The 20,186-nt window shown below is 37.5% G+C and overlaps 1 protein-coding gene across 1 annotated transcript in view; it reads left to right on the plus strand.

The window, feature by feature from the left end:
* CDH4 (cadherin 4) overlaps positions 1–20,186 on the plus strand; it is a 442,653-nt gene that overhangs the window by 35,237 nt on the left and 387,230 nt on the right. Inside the window, exon 2 of the mRNA XM_053716006.1 lies at positions 17,262–17,491. Within this exon, the coding sequence (XP_053571981.1) occupies positions 17,262–17,491 (230 nt within the window). The remainder of the gene's footprint in view (positions 1–17,261; positions 17,492–20,186) is intronic.

Consider the following 20,186-nt stretch of genomic DNA (forward strand, 5'->3'; position numbering starts at 1 on the left):
ATGACATAAGAACACAGTAAAAATGGTAGAGGCAAAGCGCTAAACAGCAAAGATACCAGGAGGGTGATAGTATAAAAAATAGTCAATTTATTTGAGCAGACTGCTCCTATAAAACTGTTTCACATTAGTTAAAATAATCACATACATTTCTAAAAACACACAAAACCACAGCATGTTATATTCATAAATTTAAAATTCCAAGTGTGTACAAACAGGGCCTCTCCCTTTATAGTGAATATATAGCTGCAGGATATATTAGCGCTTCGCAAATATTTGCTATAAAAAATGCACCACACATTTTTCCACCTATATGTGTATACAGAGTCTCGATTTAGTTATATGAGAGTTTGGCCAATCATTGTTTTGATTCAAATAACAGTTCTACTTATTTTTGTAGCTTATTTGCAAGGATACAAATAAAGTAGAGGAATACTTGTATTCAGTTTTATCACTGTGAATAATAATGCGTGGCAGCACTTAGAAAAATACAGGTAGCTTACCGGCTGTGTTCGTACCGATTCTTATCAGACTTACGGTTCTTAGCTCCTTTACAGCATATTTTCCCTCTGAGGCTCCACTGCAGGTTTCGTTGGTTATAGTTTAACCTGGCAATCTGCTATACACATGGACCTCACTGGCGTTTTTCCAATGTGTTACGTCCGGTTTCACAGTCAGCTGTGTTTTGCGCGATTGGCATCCAGGGATCACATGTGACTCGTGACGTCACTGTCTTTCCGAGAGTTGTGACAGGTTTCATATGTTAGCTGAATACAATGCAGTAACGGCCGTTGCAAAATTCAATACTGCATATTCAATACTGCTGTATTGTCTATACAAAAGCTATGGAAATAAAATGCAGCAGCAGAAATCGACCTCTCAGTTGGGGGTGGGGTTAAGAGAGATTGTGCAGCTGCTTTGAATGAACAAACTCTGCTTGTCTGACGGCTTTATAGATATCTCCCTATATTTCTGTTTGCATCTGGCTGACTTTTGACCTGCCCCTATCTAGCTTTGCCTTTCCTACCTCCATCCTATTCTCTATTCTCAGTGTAGAACGTGATAACCACTGAGGCATGGAACATGGTAGGGTGATCCTCAGGAGATAGAAACTGCACTCATTAGATCTGCACTGTATTTGTAATTATTGAAGAGCTCTCCACCTATATTTTTATAGGGTGGGTTTTATTTTTAGAGTAGGGTCTGGGCAGGTAAAAGAGCTAAATGCCCTTTTAAGGGCAATGCCCATAAAAATGCCCTTTTCTTGCCAATGGGGAGCTTAGGTTATATTTGAATGGGTTTTTATTTGGGGGGGTTGGTTGGGTGGTTGGTTTTACTGTTGGGGGGTGTTTGTATTATTATTTTTTTTACCTATAAAAGAGCTGATTTCTTTGGGCAATGCCCCACAAAAGGCCCTTTTAAGGGCCATTGGTAGTTCATTGTAGGCTAGGGTTTTTTTATTTTGGAGGGGCTTTTTTATAGGGCTATTAGATTAGGTGTTTTTTTTTTATAATGTGTTGTTTTTTCACAATTTAGTCTTTTTTTATTTTTTGTAACTTAGCGCTTATTTTTTTGTAATTTAGTAATTTTTAATAAGGTTATATAGTATATTTAAATAATTTGAGTAGGGTTAGGTTTTTTTAATATGTAATTTAGTTAATTTAATTGATAGTTTATTTTAATTCTACAGCTAAGTTTAAATTTATTTGAAGATAGGGATGTTGTAATTTTAATTTAAAGTTAGCGGGTTGATAGGTTTAGGGGTTAATAGCTTAATTTAGTTTATGACGATGTGGGGGCTGGTGGTTTAGGGGTTAATAGGTTTAGTTAGTAGTAGTGAGGTGGGAGGCCAGAGGTTTAGGGGTTAATACGTTTATTTAGTGGCGGCGGGGTCCGGGAGAGGCGGGATAGGGGTTAATACATTTTATTTTTGTTGCAGTGATGTCGGGGCGGCAGATTAGGGGTGTTTAGACTCGCGGTTTATGTTAGGGTGTTAGGTGTAAACGTTACATGTTTTCTACCATAGAAATCAATGGGATATCTGGCAGCATCGAACATAAGCTTTTGCTGCTTTCAGACTCCATTGATTCCTCTGGCATCCGCAGCCTCCAGGGGGATGGATTGAGAGCCAGATACGCTGGGCCGGAATAGCCACGAGCGTACCGGTTAACTATTTGATAACTTTGAAAAAGTGTCAAATAAAGCCGAATGTGTATTTGGAACATCTGTAATGACGTAAGCATCAATCTGCGTCGGATTGAGACCGGCAGATTGTGTATTACATCACAGATTCCAACTTTTGCCGGTCTGTAGGCTTTGATAACTACGTCGGATCAAGCTCGCAACAATTACGCTGCGGAATTCCAGTGTATTTGCGGTTGACGGCTTGATAAATATCCCCCATAGAGATGAGGTTAAACCTACATCCATACAAGGCAGGGTTAGTATATAGAAAGGTTAAAAAGCACAGGGCAGTCAGGCTGCAAGGAATTGAGAATAGTAGAGGGAGGAGGACAATCTATGTACTAGCCGCAGTGAAGAGAGAAGACTGAAATGACGGCCAGAAGGTAGTTACGCTAACTCTGAAAATTTGCCTGGTTTAAAAACTCTTGCTATAGACCTGAACTTACATGGCTTATACTTATATATGCCCCTGCCATGAGATGATTTTGTCCAGAGATGCCATCCTTTCTGTTAGCCTCTGCCCATGCATGTGTGTAGGCCTGGACTTACCTGGCTTATGCTTATATATGCTCCTGCCATGAGATGATTTTGTCCAGAGATGCCATCCTTTCTGTTAGCCTCTGCCCATGCATGCGTGTAGGCCTGAACTTACCTGTCTTATGCTTATATATGCCCCTGTCATGACATGATTTTGTCCATATTATCTGTATGTCATACATGAACTAATGCGCTCTAGTTGTGAAAAACTGTCAAAATCCACTGACATAAGAGACGTCCTTCTAGGGCTTAGAAATTAGCATATGGCTACCTGGGTTTAGCTTTCAACATAGAATACAAAGAGAAGAAAGCAAATTTGATAATAAAAGTACAACTTTGAATTGAAAAGTTGTTTAAAATTGCATGCCCTGTCTGAATAGCGAAGCTTAAAGGGACACTAAACTCAAAAATTTTCTTTCATGATTCAGATAGAGCATGAAATTTTAAGCAACTTTCTAATTTACTCCTATTATCAATTTTTCCTTGTTCTCTTGCTATCTTTATTTGAAAAAGAAGGCATCTAAGAAGGAGGAGCCAGCCAATTTTTGGTTCAGAACAGTGGACAACACTTGTTTAATGGTAGCTGACATTTAGCCACCAATCATCAAGAACAACCCAGGTTGTGATTTGTGAACCAAAAAAGGGCCAGCTTCTAAACTTACATTCTTGCTTTTCAAATAAAGATAGCAAGAGAATGAAGAACAATTGATAATAGGAGAAAATTAGAAAGTTGCTTAAAATTGCATGCTCTATCTGAATCATGAAAGAAAAAAAATGGGTTCAGTGTCCCTTTAATTTTGACTAGAATGTCCCTTTAACTTCAAAGCTTTCTGTTGGCAAATAATAACGGGTAGGAATATGCCAGTTAGTGAATCTAGCCAACTGCAGACACTGCACAGCATGTCTACTTCCAAGAGCACTTGTGCTCTCAGAGAATTATGAGGAAATGTTGCCATAATTATTAAGAGAGAAAAGTATATAGGGACATAAGTGCTGATCCAAGACCAGAACATTGGGCAGCCATATTGTTTTACTTTTCCTAAGATTAACCCTCTACACTCAATTAAACCTTCTGAACAGCTAATGAACCATATGTATTGTTTTGCAGTCCCAGGACACACCTCTTTAGACATGTTTTGAGTGAGGTTTATCTTACTTGTTTTTCTGTGGCCAGTATTGGAGCAGATATAAAACACAAGCAGCTTTCCAGAAGGGTGTGGAAAGATTACAATTTCAGAGTTAAATTGGCCTAGAAGCAGGTAAAATAAATCATAAATGTGCATTGCAAAGTGTTTTTTTTTTTTTAATTCAGAATTATTAAACATTTTAACCTAGATTACAAGTTACTAGTTACTAGTAATGCTATTCAAGAAAGTGAGCATGTTTGTATTCTCGCTTCAAATCTTCGCCACCTACTTGCTGGCAAGCACATTTGTAAGCAATGGAGGAAATAGATCCAGGCATTAGCACAGAAACAAAGTACTTGTGTAGCCATAATACATGATTTTATTTTTGGGCCAATTAAAGAATAATCTTTTTTATGTCTCTAGGCACACAAATGACCCCTTAACTTGTTACATGGGGGGAAAAAAATGAAAATTACAAGAAAGCTTAAAATAAATATTAACCTTTGTAAGAAATTAAAAATCATTCCAATTTCTCTGATTGTTTTTTTTTTTTTTTAATTGTTGCTTGAAAACACTGCTTGTTTTTCGACAGCATATTTTCTGTGTGGAATACGATGTAAATTTAAGCGAGTTTGTTTGAAAACGCATGGTGCTTGTTTTTTAATAGAGACCATAGCGTTATTTTGATCTCAACTTTGCAAAAACAATAATGCATGATTAGGTATTAAAAGCTGTTGCTACGTTGTTAGTTTAAATGCATTTTACCCAAAGCATTTTAACACACCCAATACATAAATAGCTCACCCTATAATTTTATTTAAAAGTGGTAGTAGTGGGCTTATATTCCAAGATGTTAAAGTGAATGTAAAGTTTAATGAGAAAGAGCCCGTTTTTTTAAAATACTATAAAAAACAGGGGCACTTTCATTCATTAAACTTTACATTGCAGCGTTTTTTTAAAATACTTACCTTTTTTCCTTAGGAATCCCACACCAGCGATGCTCTGCGGCTTCTCTGTACTTCCCTCAGCAATGACGAAACCCGCTTCCTCCAATCATGGCGTGCACCCCACGAAGTGTCCACATCTCGTGAGGCCACGCCATGATTGGAGGAAGCGGGTTTCGTCATTGCTGAGGTAAGTACAGAGGAGCCGTGGGCGGAGTATCGCCGGTGTGGGATTCCTAAGGAAAAAGGTAAGTATTTTTTTTAAAAAATGCTGCAATGTAAAGTTTAATGAATGAAAGTGTCACTATTTAAAAAAAAAATTAAACTTTACATTTACTTTAAGTTAAGATGTGCTATCCACAATATTTATTACTTAAAGGGACAGTCTAGGCCAAAATAAACTTTCATGATTTAAACAATTTTCCAATTTACTTTTATCACCAATTTTCCTTTGTTCTCTTGGTATTCTTAGTTAAAAGCTTAACCTAGGAGGTTCATATGCTAATTTCTTAGACCTTGAAGGCCACCTCTTTTCAGAATGCATTTTAACAGTTTTTCACCACTAGAGGGTGTTAGTTCACGTATTTCATATAGATAACACTGTGCTCGTGCACGTGAAGTTATCTGCGAGCAGGCACTGATTGGCTATACTGCAAGTCTGTCAAAAGAACTGAAATAAAGGGTCAGTTTGCAGAGGCTTAGATACAAGATAATCACGGAGGTTAAAAGTATATTATTATAACTGTGTTGGTTATGCAAAACTGGGGAATGGGTAATAAAGGGATTATCTATCTTTTAAAACAATAAAAATTCTGGTGTAGACTGTCCCTTTAAACCAAAATTATACTACTTGAGCTGAATTTTTAAAGCTTAACACTTTCATGATTAAGATAGAGCATCCAAAATACTTTGATGATCAAATTTGCTTATTTCTTTTGGTAGCCTTTGTTAAAAATTAAACTATGGGGCAGCAATGCACAACTGGGAGCATTCAGAACACATCTGATAAGCCAGTAACACGAGGCATAACCTATACACGAGTAGCAATGCACCAGCTAGCTCCTAATAGTGCATTGCTACTTGCGTGCCTATCTAGGTATGCTTTTAGACAAAGGATACGAAAACAAGAAAACAAATTTGATAATAGAAGCAAAATAGGAAAGTTGTTTAAAATTGCATGTTCTGTCTGAATCATGAAGGTTTGCAATGTTTACTGTTCTATTAAACTATGACTGCAGGGTATATGTTCGAATACAATCCTAATTTCAGATCTCTTATTGGTAGGTTTATTATAGATTTTATTTTTATGCATTTGTGTATTTTCATTGTATTTTTGTTCTAGAATCTCTTGTTCATCCTAAGCCATCCTAAGTGTGTTCATAGTCCCCATCCTGACAGTACATATTGTCTGATACAAAGAAATAATGCAGGGCTGAAACATAAGGTCTCTCTGTAATTGCAACTGACCCCACTGTCTGCCCACGGTGCCCGAAATCCTTATTTTATACTCCATCCTATTAAGGAAGCAAAGGACTATCATGTCAGTGATTATTGTGAGCAAAAGGGCAAGGAGAAGGGCACTCAATCGATATTAATGACACAGAGGGGACACACTCCGCATTGGAAATACAACAGGGGTGTAAGAGCCTTTTCACATAAGGGCCCACAATGCAATTTCTTTTTTCACTTGAAAGGCCAGAGAACAAATGTTAGAAATATTTTTTGCCTGGATAAGCAATATTTATAGTGTTATCTATAAACAACCTTCAAATGATTTGCCAAGACATATGCCATCATTTTGGCATCCACAGGTGCCAGTATAAACCTGGCAACATGGTGAAATGATGTGGGTGGATGATTACATACAATAAAGGGTCATAAACCTGTTTTTCGGTTAAACACATAAAGTCAACTCCAGACCAGGAATACTCTACTGGTTTGGAGCTTAATTCTGTGAGCCAATCAGGGGCAGCATATGTGAGTAGCTGACAATCACTGCTGTGTTCAGCTTATAATCAGCAGTGGATTGCTGATCCAGAGCTGACTTTAACCCCTTAAGGACCAGCGACGTACCCTGTATGTCACTGGCCTTTTTTGGGACTTGATTGTTTTAAAGCACGGTCTTGCCACCAGCGTTGAGACTTCTCTATTCCACAAAGCCTGCTGTTGGGAGGGCATTAATAGTGTGTTCTTGCTAGACTTGTGCTATTATGTCCTGAAAAAAACCTTAATGACCAGTGACATACAGGGTACATTGTGGTCATTAAGGGGTTAATAATATGATTAATTTGTTTACGGGATTTAAACATACAGGGATATGTAAGCAATAGTGGAATAAGACCATGCTCAATTACTCTTTATATCCCTTTAAGACAGACCAACCTAAAATACTCACCCAACTCTTCTCTCCCCTATATCTTCATTAGAGCTCATTTCCTTTAAAAGAGAAATATTGTTTGTATAATATCTACTTATTTAAAAACTCATCTCTTGCACCAACCCATACAGGAGCTTTTAGAAAACTGAGATGTTAATAATCGAATTGGATCAAGGTAGCATAAAATATCCTGTATTATTTATTTACTATTTTAAACCTAAAGATGGCAGAATATTTTTTTTATATAATCAAAATCTTATATTTGCACAAAACAAAAGCTGAACTGTCTTTTATCACACAAATACGCAGACTTCTGATTTTATTAAAGTAAAAAATCACAAAATGTTCTTGTTTACTTTTTGTTAAATGATTATGGAATAACACAACGTTGTCATTGTCTAGCTTGTTTCATGGTCAGACAAAAACATTTGGCGCCTTTGTGTTTTATTTTATTTTAGACAAACACAGGCAAAATCAATAATAAGAATAGATGGCTATCCTTTTTTTTTTTTCTTTTCTTTTTTATTAGACATTTTTCCAGAGATTTGTTTGTGAGACTCACTTTCTTTGATCGCAATAACACTAAACATGGATAATAACCCCTTAAATAGAGGAACAAGTAATATATATATATATATATATATATATATATATATATATATATATACATATATACACAAAGCATCCTTGTGCCTGTTTAGGTGCACGCTAGTTTTATAGATCGGTGTATTGCTGTATGTATGTATTTATTACAACATAAGTACATTGTTACAATTTAATTCAACTTCACAGATAAAATGAAAGATTTGCAGTAAACTAGGACAATATTATCTTCAATTTCGGCATAACAGTTTGTTGTCATAATTTTTATACACTAAATCGGGACAAATTCATTCACAGCGAAAGAGAGAAAATCTGTGAAATTTGATTGTAGTTTATATATGTAATGCACACAATGCTAAATTGATCACTAAGCTTGAGAAAAACGCTCACTGACAAAAGGAATTAGTTAAACAGAGGATGATTTTCTGTCCAGTGTTAAAATATTGTGTGCTCTGTCTTCTAGATTTAAAAAAAAAATTAATTTAAAGGGACATTAAACACCATGTAATCACATTTTTTGTGTTGCTATAGATTAACATATCTGCCAAGTTTTAAAGGGATATGAAACCCAAAACATTTCTTTCATGATTCAGATAGATATGTATTAAAGTGTGTGAGTAGAAAATATATCAAATATGTCCCTGAGGGGAAGGGATATTGCCCTTACCCACAGGGGGTGCTGGATGCAAATTACAAAGTAAATTAATTAATTAATTTAGATAGAGCATGCAATTTTAAACGACTGTATAATTTATTTTAATTATCAATTTTATTTGTTCTCTTTTTATCTTCTATTGAAAAGCAGGAATGTAAGCTTAGGAGCCAGCCCATTTCTGGAGCACTATATGCCATGATTTTGCAAGAATGTCATACAATTGCAAGAGCACTATATGGCAGCACTATTTCCTGTCATGTAGTGCTCGAGATGCCTACCTAAGTATCTCTTCAACAAAGAATAATATGGGAATGAAGCAAATTTGATAATAGAAGTAGACTGGAAAAATAGTATGTTCTGTCTGAGTCACAAAAGAAAATGTTTGTGTTTAATTTCCTTTTAACATTTCCCCCACCCACCATTTGCCTTATTTGGAGAAACCAATCTTGGCTTTATTTTGCAAACAATGAGGGCAGCCATGGTCATAAATTTAGTATAAAGTTAATTGTTTTACAGTTGTTATTATTTAAAGCTAATTATTGAAAAAATATGTAGTAGGGTTAGCCTTGAGAAGTCAGCAGGTGCATTTCATGTACTGGGAAGTAGAAAATGCTCAATTTTCAGATCTAAATTGCATTAAAAGGGGGTAAATTAAATAATGAAAATATGTTGCAAAGATGTTTTATTTTCAAACTAATCTTCAGGTGTTTACTGTCCCTTTAGTATTTCTTACATAAATGTGCAGTCAGTGTAAAACAAATCACTTCTAATGCTGCCATGATAGCATATCCTGTCATACAATAAACCAAATTTTACATTTTGACATCACAACATGTGTAAGTAAAAGTACTGGTGCAAAGAGCCATAGAAGAGTTTATGTACATAAAGCTGCAACATTAGAGTGTTTTTTCTTTGCTACATTCAGCAAGTTGGTTTATTAGTATTGTTGTTTTATTATTATTATTATTATTATTATTATTATTATTTAACAGATGTCCCCTGTACTGAGTAAAAAACACTTTTTATGTAACCTATTTGTTGTTTTATGTAACCTATTTGTTGTGTCTTTGGGGCTTTTTAACTCGTCTGCAACTTCTGAGGCGGCGGACAGCAATCAGCCCGATCGGATACAATCGGGTTGATTGACACCCCCTGCTAGCGGCCGATTGGCCGCAAATGTGCAGGGGACGGCATTGCACAAGCATTTCACAAGAAATGCTTGTGCAATGATAAATGCAGACAGCGTATGCTGTCTGCATTTATTGATGTGTGGCGGATCACGTATGCCCGACACTTGATAAATCGGCCCCTAAGTCATTACATTCAAAATTAAAGGGACATAAAAGACAAAATAAAACAGGCATAGTTCAGATAGAGCAGTGTTTCTTGCCCCTTTTGTAGCAGGTATCCCCACAGGCAAACACTTTTGTCCTAAGTACCCTCAACTTCAATATTTAAATATCAACCCCAAGGCAATGGTGCATACCTTAGAATGTGACACATTGGTATCAGATTTGTTTTCAGGAATTTATTTTAAAATAGTTTTACCAAATGAAAATGCAACAAATTGTGTTACTGACATTATAAAAAACAACAACAAAAACACACGGCTACATTTAACCCCTTCATGCCGGTACTTATTTGTTATATCGGAACAAAGTTCTGATGTAAACAAATAAGTAAAACATTGAAATCATGCAATTGTGTGTTTTCAGTGATGGGATCGGGTCAGGGGGAGTGCCTGTGATGCTAGGCACGCCCTCCTGCCCACGATACCAGTTAGAAAGCCGTTATGGCTTCAGTACAGCTAGGAAGTTCCATGCCGTCCTAACGGCACTAAAGCCCAGTATGGTTAGGACGGCATAGAATGTCCTAACGGCGGGAAGGGGTTAAACAGTTGCTGACACAGACTTAATAAATTATGTAACTGGGAAGCCTATAAGTTTGATAGTAAATTTACATTTTTTCACTTAAAGGTACATAACAAAAAAAAAACTTCTTTCATGATTCAGATATAGTGTAACATTTTTTTTTTACAAACTTTCCAATTTACTACTATTATCAAATTGACTTCAGTCTCCTGGTATCCTTTGTTGAAAAGCTGGTATCAACTTATAGGAACAAAGTCGATTTGATAATAGAAGTAACTTGAAAACTTATTAAAAATGTATGTTCTGTCTGAATTACTAAAGAAACATTTTGGGTTTCATGTCCCTTTAAAATCAGGAAGAGGGCTATTATTTAGTTTAGGTCACAATGCAATAACTTTATAAAGCACAGAGCTTTGGATGTATTCAAGTGCTGCCTGCGATTGTAGCTACCTGAGCACTTAGCAGCAAGTACTGTGTGTGTTTGCTGTGTGTTTTACTGCAACTTTAGCGGTTAAAGGGATATTCCAGCCAAATTGGAAACCACATGGGTGCATTTCGGTATTGAACAGAAGCAATTTTGTAATATACATGCATTAGCAAAACTGCTTCTAATAAAAGCTATAGCTATTTCAAAAGTGTATTTAAGTATGCACCGTGCACCAGCATTTTAAACAACACTTGTTCATAGAGCCTACAGTGCTTGTACCATCTGGTAATGACTCAATTTGTTAATTGGTGACATGATAAGCTCCACTGATGATCTGAGAAGCTGCAGTATTTAACATGTGGGTGCAGTGAAAATATCTAGCTATGCTTCACGTGCACGTGCAGAGAAAAATGTTAACACTAAAACAGTGATAACTCTTTTGCTAATACATGTATATTGCAAATATGTTTCTATTCAAATATGCAATAAATCTATGTGCATTTATATTTTGACTGGAATGTCCCTTTAAATAACAGACTGCTAGTTAAGAAATAGAGCTCTTGTAACAACAGTGCTCAGGCTGCTACAGATACAGGCAGCCCTCGCACATAAAAAATCTACCTGATGGTTTGTGGCTCCTACAGCATTAGGGAGGGAGAAAATGTTCTTCTGTGCGGCCTGACAGAGCCCAGCTGCTTTGTGAAAGTGAAAACCTCACTGCTGGATCATACCACGTGAAATTGATCAAAGGGGTGCACACCTGATGCACATGCTCATTCAACTAGCCAAACTCTCAGCTGCTAAAATATAATGACACATTTATAATTTAATAAATGGGGGGAAAATAGCAAGGTATACTATATAGTAACATGGAGGGGGGCCAGCAATATGTAGGAAGGCTAGTGCCCCCCTGGCCCCCCCTTGGTGAGGCCTCTGCCTAGGTAACATCAGGAGCAGCAATGCAGTGCTGACAGCTAGTTGGTGTTTGTGTCTCTTTTCATTGGCTCACCAGATGTGTTTAGCTAGCTCCCAGTATTGCATTGCTGCTCTGGAGTTGATTTGAACTATATGTTTAACCCTTTTGCAGGAGTTTAAACACAAAATTGCACCTATTTACATACATGAAAAGAATACCTATCACTGCATTGACTATGTTGATTAGTTAATTGAGTTTAAGGGTTATTGTCCAGGTGTAAGTAAGTAAATTAACCCCTTTCCAGGAGCAATGCAGAGAGGATATGGGCCCTATATTAAATGTTCTGCAAACTCACGGATATATAAATATCATTAACTACTGTATTTTCAGTCAGAATAAAAATAAACATTCCAAGACGGATAAGTGATAGTAATTGAAGAATCCCACATCTGTAGTAATGTACAGTATGCGGTGTGCGAGTGTGTTCCTTCCCCCAATAGAGACATCGAAATTATGTTTATCTGCCAGTGAGTTTATATTCCACCGGTTTTGCACAAGCAATTTCATTTAGTTTCAAATTCAAAACAAACTGCTTTAATGTAACATCTTTTTAATGCAATATATGCTGACAAAGGGGACTAGATCCCTGAAAACGTTCCACATTAAAGTCCTTGTACTTAAGTTGATGAAAGACCTGTGAGTGCAATCATTATTTCGTATTTACTTGTACCTATGCACCCAGGCAGTTGCCGCAAGGAGGGTAGAGCTGGAACTGTGTTGTGTGTGTGTATATATATATATATATATATATATATATAAACACAGAAATGGACTGCACTCTCAAACCGGACTGGGTAGACATCCTTTCACCCTGCAAAACTGCAAAACTCGCAGCCCTGAGTGCTCACTAGCATTCACAAACAGCAGTACAGCTTTCAGAGACTCTGACAGTTAACCCCAGACTAGACTGGGTGCAAAGCCCATAGTGAAAATTACAAAACAAAATTATTAACACAACACATAGAAAGTTTGGCACTCTCTTGCATGCACACAGCTAGATTGAAAGCAAAAACGAAGAGTCAGTTACACTACAGCATTTGGCCAAATAGTGATAGGCCCAGGACCATGCCATGACCATAACCTACAACCACACAATATATACATAAGGGGAAACCAGACGTGGACTCCTTGCACACATGCCCTTAGAGAGATGCGACTGCACCTCACTGACGAGGCCCACAGAAGGCCAAAATGATCGTCTGGGGTTGTTGTTTCTCTTGTTCAGAGAATAATTTTTTCTCTGTGAAGGGGCATAGTGTGCTAAAAGAGTATGCACCCTGAGTGGCACCCTAAAATGAACAGGCACAGAGGTTTTTCTAGCTTTTGTTCTGTCTCAGCTGAGTGCATCTCTCTCTCTCTTTTTATATTTATGCAAATTGCTCTTGGGTCTCCCTAAGAGTAAAAGGGGAAACCAAACGTGGACTCCTTGCACACATGCCCTTAGAGAGATGCGACTGCACCTCACTGACGAGGCCCACAGAAGGCCGAAACGACCGTCTGGGGTTGTTGTTTCTCTTGTTCAGAGAAGAATTGCCTGGTATTTCGGTGCTGGACATTGAGCAGGGTCAGACTGATATGCTACAGGATATTTTTTCTCTGTGAAGGGGCATAGTGTGCTAAAAGAGTATGCACCCTGAGTGGCACCCTAAAATGAACTGGCACGGAAGTTTTTCTAGCTTTTGTTCCGTCTCAGCTGAGTGCATCTCTCTTTTATATATATATATTTGTGTGTATGTCCAGTGTGACCTAGCACTCACGGTCACCGTTCTATACCGGGGTGCACTGCATAAGCTGCAATATTCAAAATAAAGGAAAGCACTCTCTGGATTTAAACCGGGGTATATTCTTTAATCCCTTAAGTATGAGGGATTATAGAATATAACCCTGTTTAAATCCGTAGAGTGCCTTGCTTTATTTTGAATATATATATATATATATATATATATATATATATATATACATATATATAGTACAAAATAGATCTGCACTCACTGGACTTTGAAAAACAAAATGTGGTTTATTGTTGTGACGTTTCGGGAATCTATCTATTCCAATTTTGTCTTATGAAGGGGGCGGTTTTGTCCCGCATCCATTGAGTGCGCATCTATTTTGTACCATTGATAACAACTGTTCCTGACACCATGGCCATTCATTGAGGAGGTGAGAGTGCTCATCCCACAACTATTGCTTTATATATATATATATATATATATATATATATATATATATATATATATATATATATATATATATATATATATATATATATATATATATTATGTTCAACTAGAATAATCTGACCTTTTTCTATCTTTACGACTAGTGACTTTTTTCTTTTTTTCCACTATTTATACAAGCTTTAATAGTGAGATTTCACATGCATGTCATGGTTTTTATAGAATGCAATGTCCCTTTTAAAAAGTGTTAGGTGTGCAGTAACTATGCTCAAGAATGTGATTTTTAACTTTTTTTTTTAAACACAAGGTAGTCACAGTGACTTCTTTCTTAACTCTTTAAGCAGCACATATTGTCTAAATGGTTTCAGCAGGTTAGAAAAAGCTGCAATTTGCAAGCAATGTATCCTCATTTTCCTGCCTTGCAGCTGGCAGTTTAATTATGGAGGTGTTTGAGATAGATATCTAGAGAGGGGGCGGTCTGAGGAGTCATTAATGTTATCCGAGCAAGAAATAAAGGTAATTGTAGAAAAAGTAAAGGGGACAACCTGTACTTTATCATAAACAACAGTGAGAAACTGTCTTGATTTTTGTTACATTATTTTCCCCCTGAATAAATAGTAATTAAATCATGCACGTCTTGACATAGAAATTGCTGAGATATGAATCCTCTACGTATAATTGCTCCAATTCTCATGTTTTTATAAATACTGGATAACTACCCATTGGATTCTGTAGGAGAAGGTGACATTTGCGCTTAGTGTTTTGTGATTTAGCATTCATTGGCTGACAGTTCCAGCCTCACATGCATATATAAAGCAGCCTAATGTGGATTTAATAAATATTCATCCTGATGGGGCCTCCCCTTAGCAGCGCTGCTGAAGTATATGCTGAAATCATTCTGTAAGATGCTATCAATTCCAGCAGCTAATTGAAGCCCTCTGTCTGGACTCCAGTCTGTCACTGGAAGATTAGGCTGCAGAGTATTGCAAATCCCATCACCAGAGGGATACAACTACAGCAGCAGAGTGTCTAACAGATGGACATTTGAATCTCTGAGGTTGTACTTTTGGTTTTAAAGTGTCATCATATGTACCATTTAGATAGCAAGATGCTTGGTTCAATGCCTCCCCTTATATGACTAGACTGTAAGCTTTTGGGGCAGGGTCTCCTTTTATACCTACAGATTGTAAGTTGCTTCAAAGCACACTATACAAAAAAGTGCTCCTTGGAACTATTTATTTCATAATAACTTTAGGTTGTAAACTGATTTGAGCAGGGTATTTGTTTTCCAAAAGAGTGTTATCTCCTTTGAGCAAGGTTTCCCAAAATATCTTTAGATTGTAAGCTTTGTACCACAAGAACCAGTGTCAATTCACAGGGCTCTGGACTTCCTTTGGAGTGATTTTTTTAGATTGTAATAACATTTGAGAATAGTCACCCATACATCCAGAATAAGCTCCTTTGGCCGAATACCTCATAGTACCATTAGATTTTAACCCCTTAATGACAGCCATTGTACCCTGCATGTCAAATGTCTGTTGTGTTTTCATAGATGTAACTGTGCAGTGAGGCATGCAGAAATAGTGTGCTCTTGTCTTTTGCCAATGTCGGTGAGGTCCGTGTTGTTACAGCCGTTGAAGCCCTGCTGGCAGGGTACATGGCTGTTGTTAAGGGGTTAAAGAGACCAGAGGCGTAACTAGAAACCCCAGGGCTCAGGCGCAAGAATCTAAGAAGCCCCCCCCCCCCCCAAAAAGTGAATTTGATATATATCCTTTTTATTTTTTTTTACATTTAAATGTGAATCAGATTACATGTCTACAAAAGGAGGTACCCTGTGCCCACAGTCTGTGAGATGGTCTGACCCCCCATTACCATATATAGTGAGTCAGTAACACAGTCTGTAATCTGCTGGTGAGATGGCTGGCCTGACCCTACCCGCCCCAGTACTTTATAAAGTGACCACAGTAGTCTGTGACATGGTCCAGCCCCCCGTACTGTATATAGTGGTACTGTATAGACTGACACTGTTTACCCCCGCCCCCCCCCCCATGCTGTAGTAACATGGTCTGTAATTTGCTGGTTCCACAAACATATACACATACATGCATAAATACACACACAGTCACATACATACATACACACATACACACACACACACATACATGCATAAATACACACACAGTCACATACATACATACACACATACACACACACACACATACATGCATAAATACACACACAGTCACATACATACATACACACATACACACACACACATACATACATAAATACACACACAGTCACATACATACATACACACATACACACACACATACATACATAAATACACACACAGTCACATACATACATACACACATACACACACACACATACATACATAAACACCAATAGGTAAAACAGAAACAGTAACCCCTGTAGTCAGAGGCACTAGTGAAGCATCATGTCACACTCACATGATATCAGTGCTGGCAGTGGCAGGTCAACATTTTTTATTGCAATTGCGACCTCTGCACCCCCTGATCCTAAATAAGACAGGGCCTTCCATTCTAGTTCTACATGTTAAGATCTTTTGAGTGAAGACTATTATTAAAGGGACATTAAAGTCTGAAAAGAGAATGTTTTAATGTGTTACAGCATTTTATTATTCCACTATTTCTTGCATATACTATAAAGTGCAATGGTGTTAAATACATAGTTAAAGTCAGCACCAGAAGAGCAATGCACTACCGGGAGCATGACAAACACATCTGCTAAGTTATTTACAAGATGAAAATTTGTGCAGAAACCAATTAGCAGCTAGTTTCCATTCGTGCATTGCTGCTGCTGTACCTACCTTAATATGCTTTTCAACAAAGGATACCAAGAGAACTAGGTACATTTGATAACCAATGTAAATTGAAAAGTCTCTTAAAGAAAGTTTAATTTTGACGTCCATGTTTCTGTAAATCCCTGGTTCATGATATTCCATTTTAATTTATGATTGTTTTACTAGGTAACAGTAACTTCCTCAAAAAAAAAGGTCCCTGTTTTTTTAAATGAACAAACCTCACTGAAGTATGAGCAGTATCTGTATCCCATTGAAGGCAAATGTAAATTTCTTTATAATAATTGCTGTAGAAAAAAAGAAAACATAAATATTAATATTGTCATTTGGTTATAAATTGTCCTGCAATTTAATCCTGTTTATTAATCGATTCAGTAACGTGTCAGTTAGCATCATGTGTTTGAATGCAAACAATACTGCCAATATAAACATTGTTTAGCAGCTGTAAAAGTCATATGATTAGCTTTAATATGTTCACAATAGAATTAAGTGTCTACCATGTTGTTCCGATAATATAACTAATGACTATCTCTCATTACAGTGAAATTCAATGGCTGTAATTCGGGCACACAGGGAATCTGGTATGAGACAAGTAACCCAGACTTTAAAGTTGGCGTGGACGGCGCAGTTTACACAGCCCGCAAGGTCAGGATCCCCGCCAAACAGGCTGTGTTTGTGGTGGCAGCTGGGGACCATCAGACGCCTGAGAAATGGGAAGCTGCAATTCGACTGCTGGTAGATGAAAAGCCAGTTAATCAAAGTCTACACCAGGTACAATTTGATGACACAATTCAGAATATTGGCCTAATTTAAAGAAATCTCTAGAGGCAACCCCTTATATTTGATAAATATTATAAATACAGGTAGAAATTCCTAAATCCTGAATTTTTCATTAATATTTTTTTAAATAAACCTGTTTAAAAATCGCTGTTCTTCCCTGCAAGTAAGTAGCTATCTTCTCCGCCTTTTATATATATATAAAGGAATTAAAAATTATTTATAATCACCTTTATATTGCATTTATAAATTGTATGTGTCCCATTTTACAGAAATAAACATAAAATATTTTGAAATATAAACTATATATATACACAGTATATATATAAACCACACACACAATACATCCAAACTGACCTATTAATAAAACAGTATGGTTATGATTTTATTATATTGTTTTATTTGTAAAGCAGCTTATATGAAAAGCTTCAACAAATGTATATACCGTATTGTACCGAGTATAGGCCGCTCCTGATTATAAGCCGCACCCTTAAAGTTTGGTGCCATTTTAAAGAAATTAAATTTTTAACTCTTAGCCTCACTCCCTGACAGATAAGTCTCCTTACCCTCCCCCTCACACACACAGCCCCCTCATAACCCTCATAGATTGCCTCCTCTTAATCCACTCAGCTTCTTTCCCTCACACAGTGCCCACTACTCTATTACTGTAACTACCGGTACCTCCCTTTAGCCATCCTCACCCTCTTAGCACCCTTCATCAATTATAACCCTCTCCTCACCACATACACATAAGGTGGCACCTGTTATCTCAGATGCTGTGTCACAGATGATAACGCGCAATCTTAAACCCTTCCACTCCCATCCTGTGCTCCTGACATCCTGGGCAGCAGTGGTGTTCTGGCTCTGTGTCTCTCCTGTCCGGCTGCGCTCTCCATGTCAAACTCGCTGCTCCTGAGTGCAGCTTTAAGTTGGCGGTGTCTTAGCATGTCGGCGGCGGCCAGTGGAGTCTCCAGGAAACCCTCCCTGCAACAAACACTGTGCTTCCGCATCCCTCCTTGCAACAAACACTGTGCTTCCGCTTCCCTCCCTGCAACAAACACTGTGCTTCCGCTTCCCTCCCTGCAACAAACACTGTGCTTCCGCTTCCCTCCCTTCAACAAACACTGTGCTTCCGCATCCCTCCTTGCAACAAACACTGTGCTTCCGCATCCCTCCTTGCAACAAACACTGTGCTTCCGCTTCCCTCCCTGCAACAAACACTGTGCTTCTGCTTCCCTCCCTTCAACAAACACTGTGCTTCCGCTTCCGCCTAACCCCAACCTGTTCAAGCTAGGGTACTTACAATATGCCGGTATTTGTACAGGTGGCACTCGTTTTACAACGGTTCAATTTACACCGTTTCAGAATAACAACCTTTTTTTCCAGTCATGTGACTGCTATTGAAAAGCATTGAAAAGCAGTGCATTTATTAAAATAGCCAGTAGGTGGATCTGTCCGCTTGTGTTGCAGCAAAGCCAAGCAAGCTGAAATTAATCAGTTTAACCAGACCTGAGCTATCAAGCAGATTCCAAAGGAACAAGATCTTCCTGTCTATAACTCAGTCCAGATTGGAATGCATAGAAAGAACTGTTTGCAGAAAAATGCAAGTAAAGTCTGTGTTTTGTGATTATTTTATTAGGTTTATAATGCTGTTTAGCAAATGTTTTTATTCATTTAACTTAGTTTAATTATATTTCTCCAACATTGGTGTGTCCGGTCCACGGCGTCATCCTTACTTGTGGGATATTCTCTTCCCCAACAGGAAATGGCAAAGAGTCCCAGCAAAGCTGGTCACATGATCCCTCCTAGGCTCCGCCCACCCCAGTCATTCTCTTTGCCGTTGCACAGGCAACATCTCCACGGAGATGGTTAAGAGTTTTTTGGTGTTTAAATGTAGTTTTATTCTTCAAGTGTTTGTTATTTTAAAATAGTGCTGGTATGTACTATTTACTCTGAAACAGAAAAGGATGAAGATTTCTGTTTGTAAGAGGATGATGATTTTAGCAGACAGTAACTAAAATCGATTGCTGTTTCCACACAGGACTGTTGAGATGAAGTTACTTCAGTTGGGGGAAACAGTTAGCAGTCTTTTCTGCTTAAGGTATGACTAGCCATATTTCTAACAAGACCATGTAATGCTGGAAGGCTGTCATTTCCCCTCATGGGGACCGGTAAGCCATTTTCTTAGTTAAACATAAAAGAATAAAGGGCTTCAAAAAGGGCTTAAAAACTGGTAGACATTTTTCTGGGCTAAAACAATTGCTTTACTAGGCATATTATGCAGATTCTAACTAATTATTGGTATTATAATCTTGGGGAACGTTTAGAAAAACGGCAGGCACTGTGTTGGACACCTTTTTCAGATGGGGGCCTTTCTAGTTATAGACAGAGCCTCATTCTGGGACTGTATAGGGGTTAAATGTAAAACGGCTCCGTTAATTTAAGGGTTAAAGCTCTGAAATTTGGTGTGCAATACTTTTAATGCTTTAAGACACTGTGGTGAAATTTTGGTGAATTTTGAACAATTCCTTCATACTTTTTCACATATTCAGTAATAAAGTGTTTTCAGTTTGAAATTTAAAGTGACAGTAACGGTTTTATTTTAAAACGTTTTTTGTGCTTTGTTGACAAGTTTAAGCCTGTTTAACATGTCTGTACCATCAGATAAGCTATGTTCTATATGTATGAA

This window comes from Bombina bombina, chromosome 1 (assembly GCF_027579735.1).
Source record: "Bombina bombina isolate aBomBom1 chromosome 1, aBomBom1.pri, whole genome shotgun sequence".
NCBI classification, from domain to species: domain Eukaryota; kingdom Metazoa; phylum Chordata; class Amphibia; order Anura; family Bombinatoridae; genus Bombina; species Bombina bombina.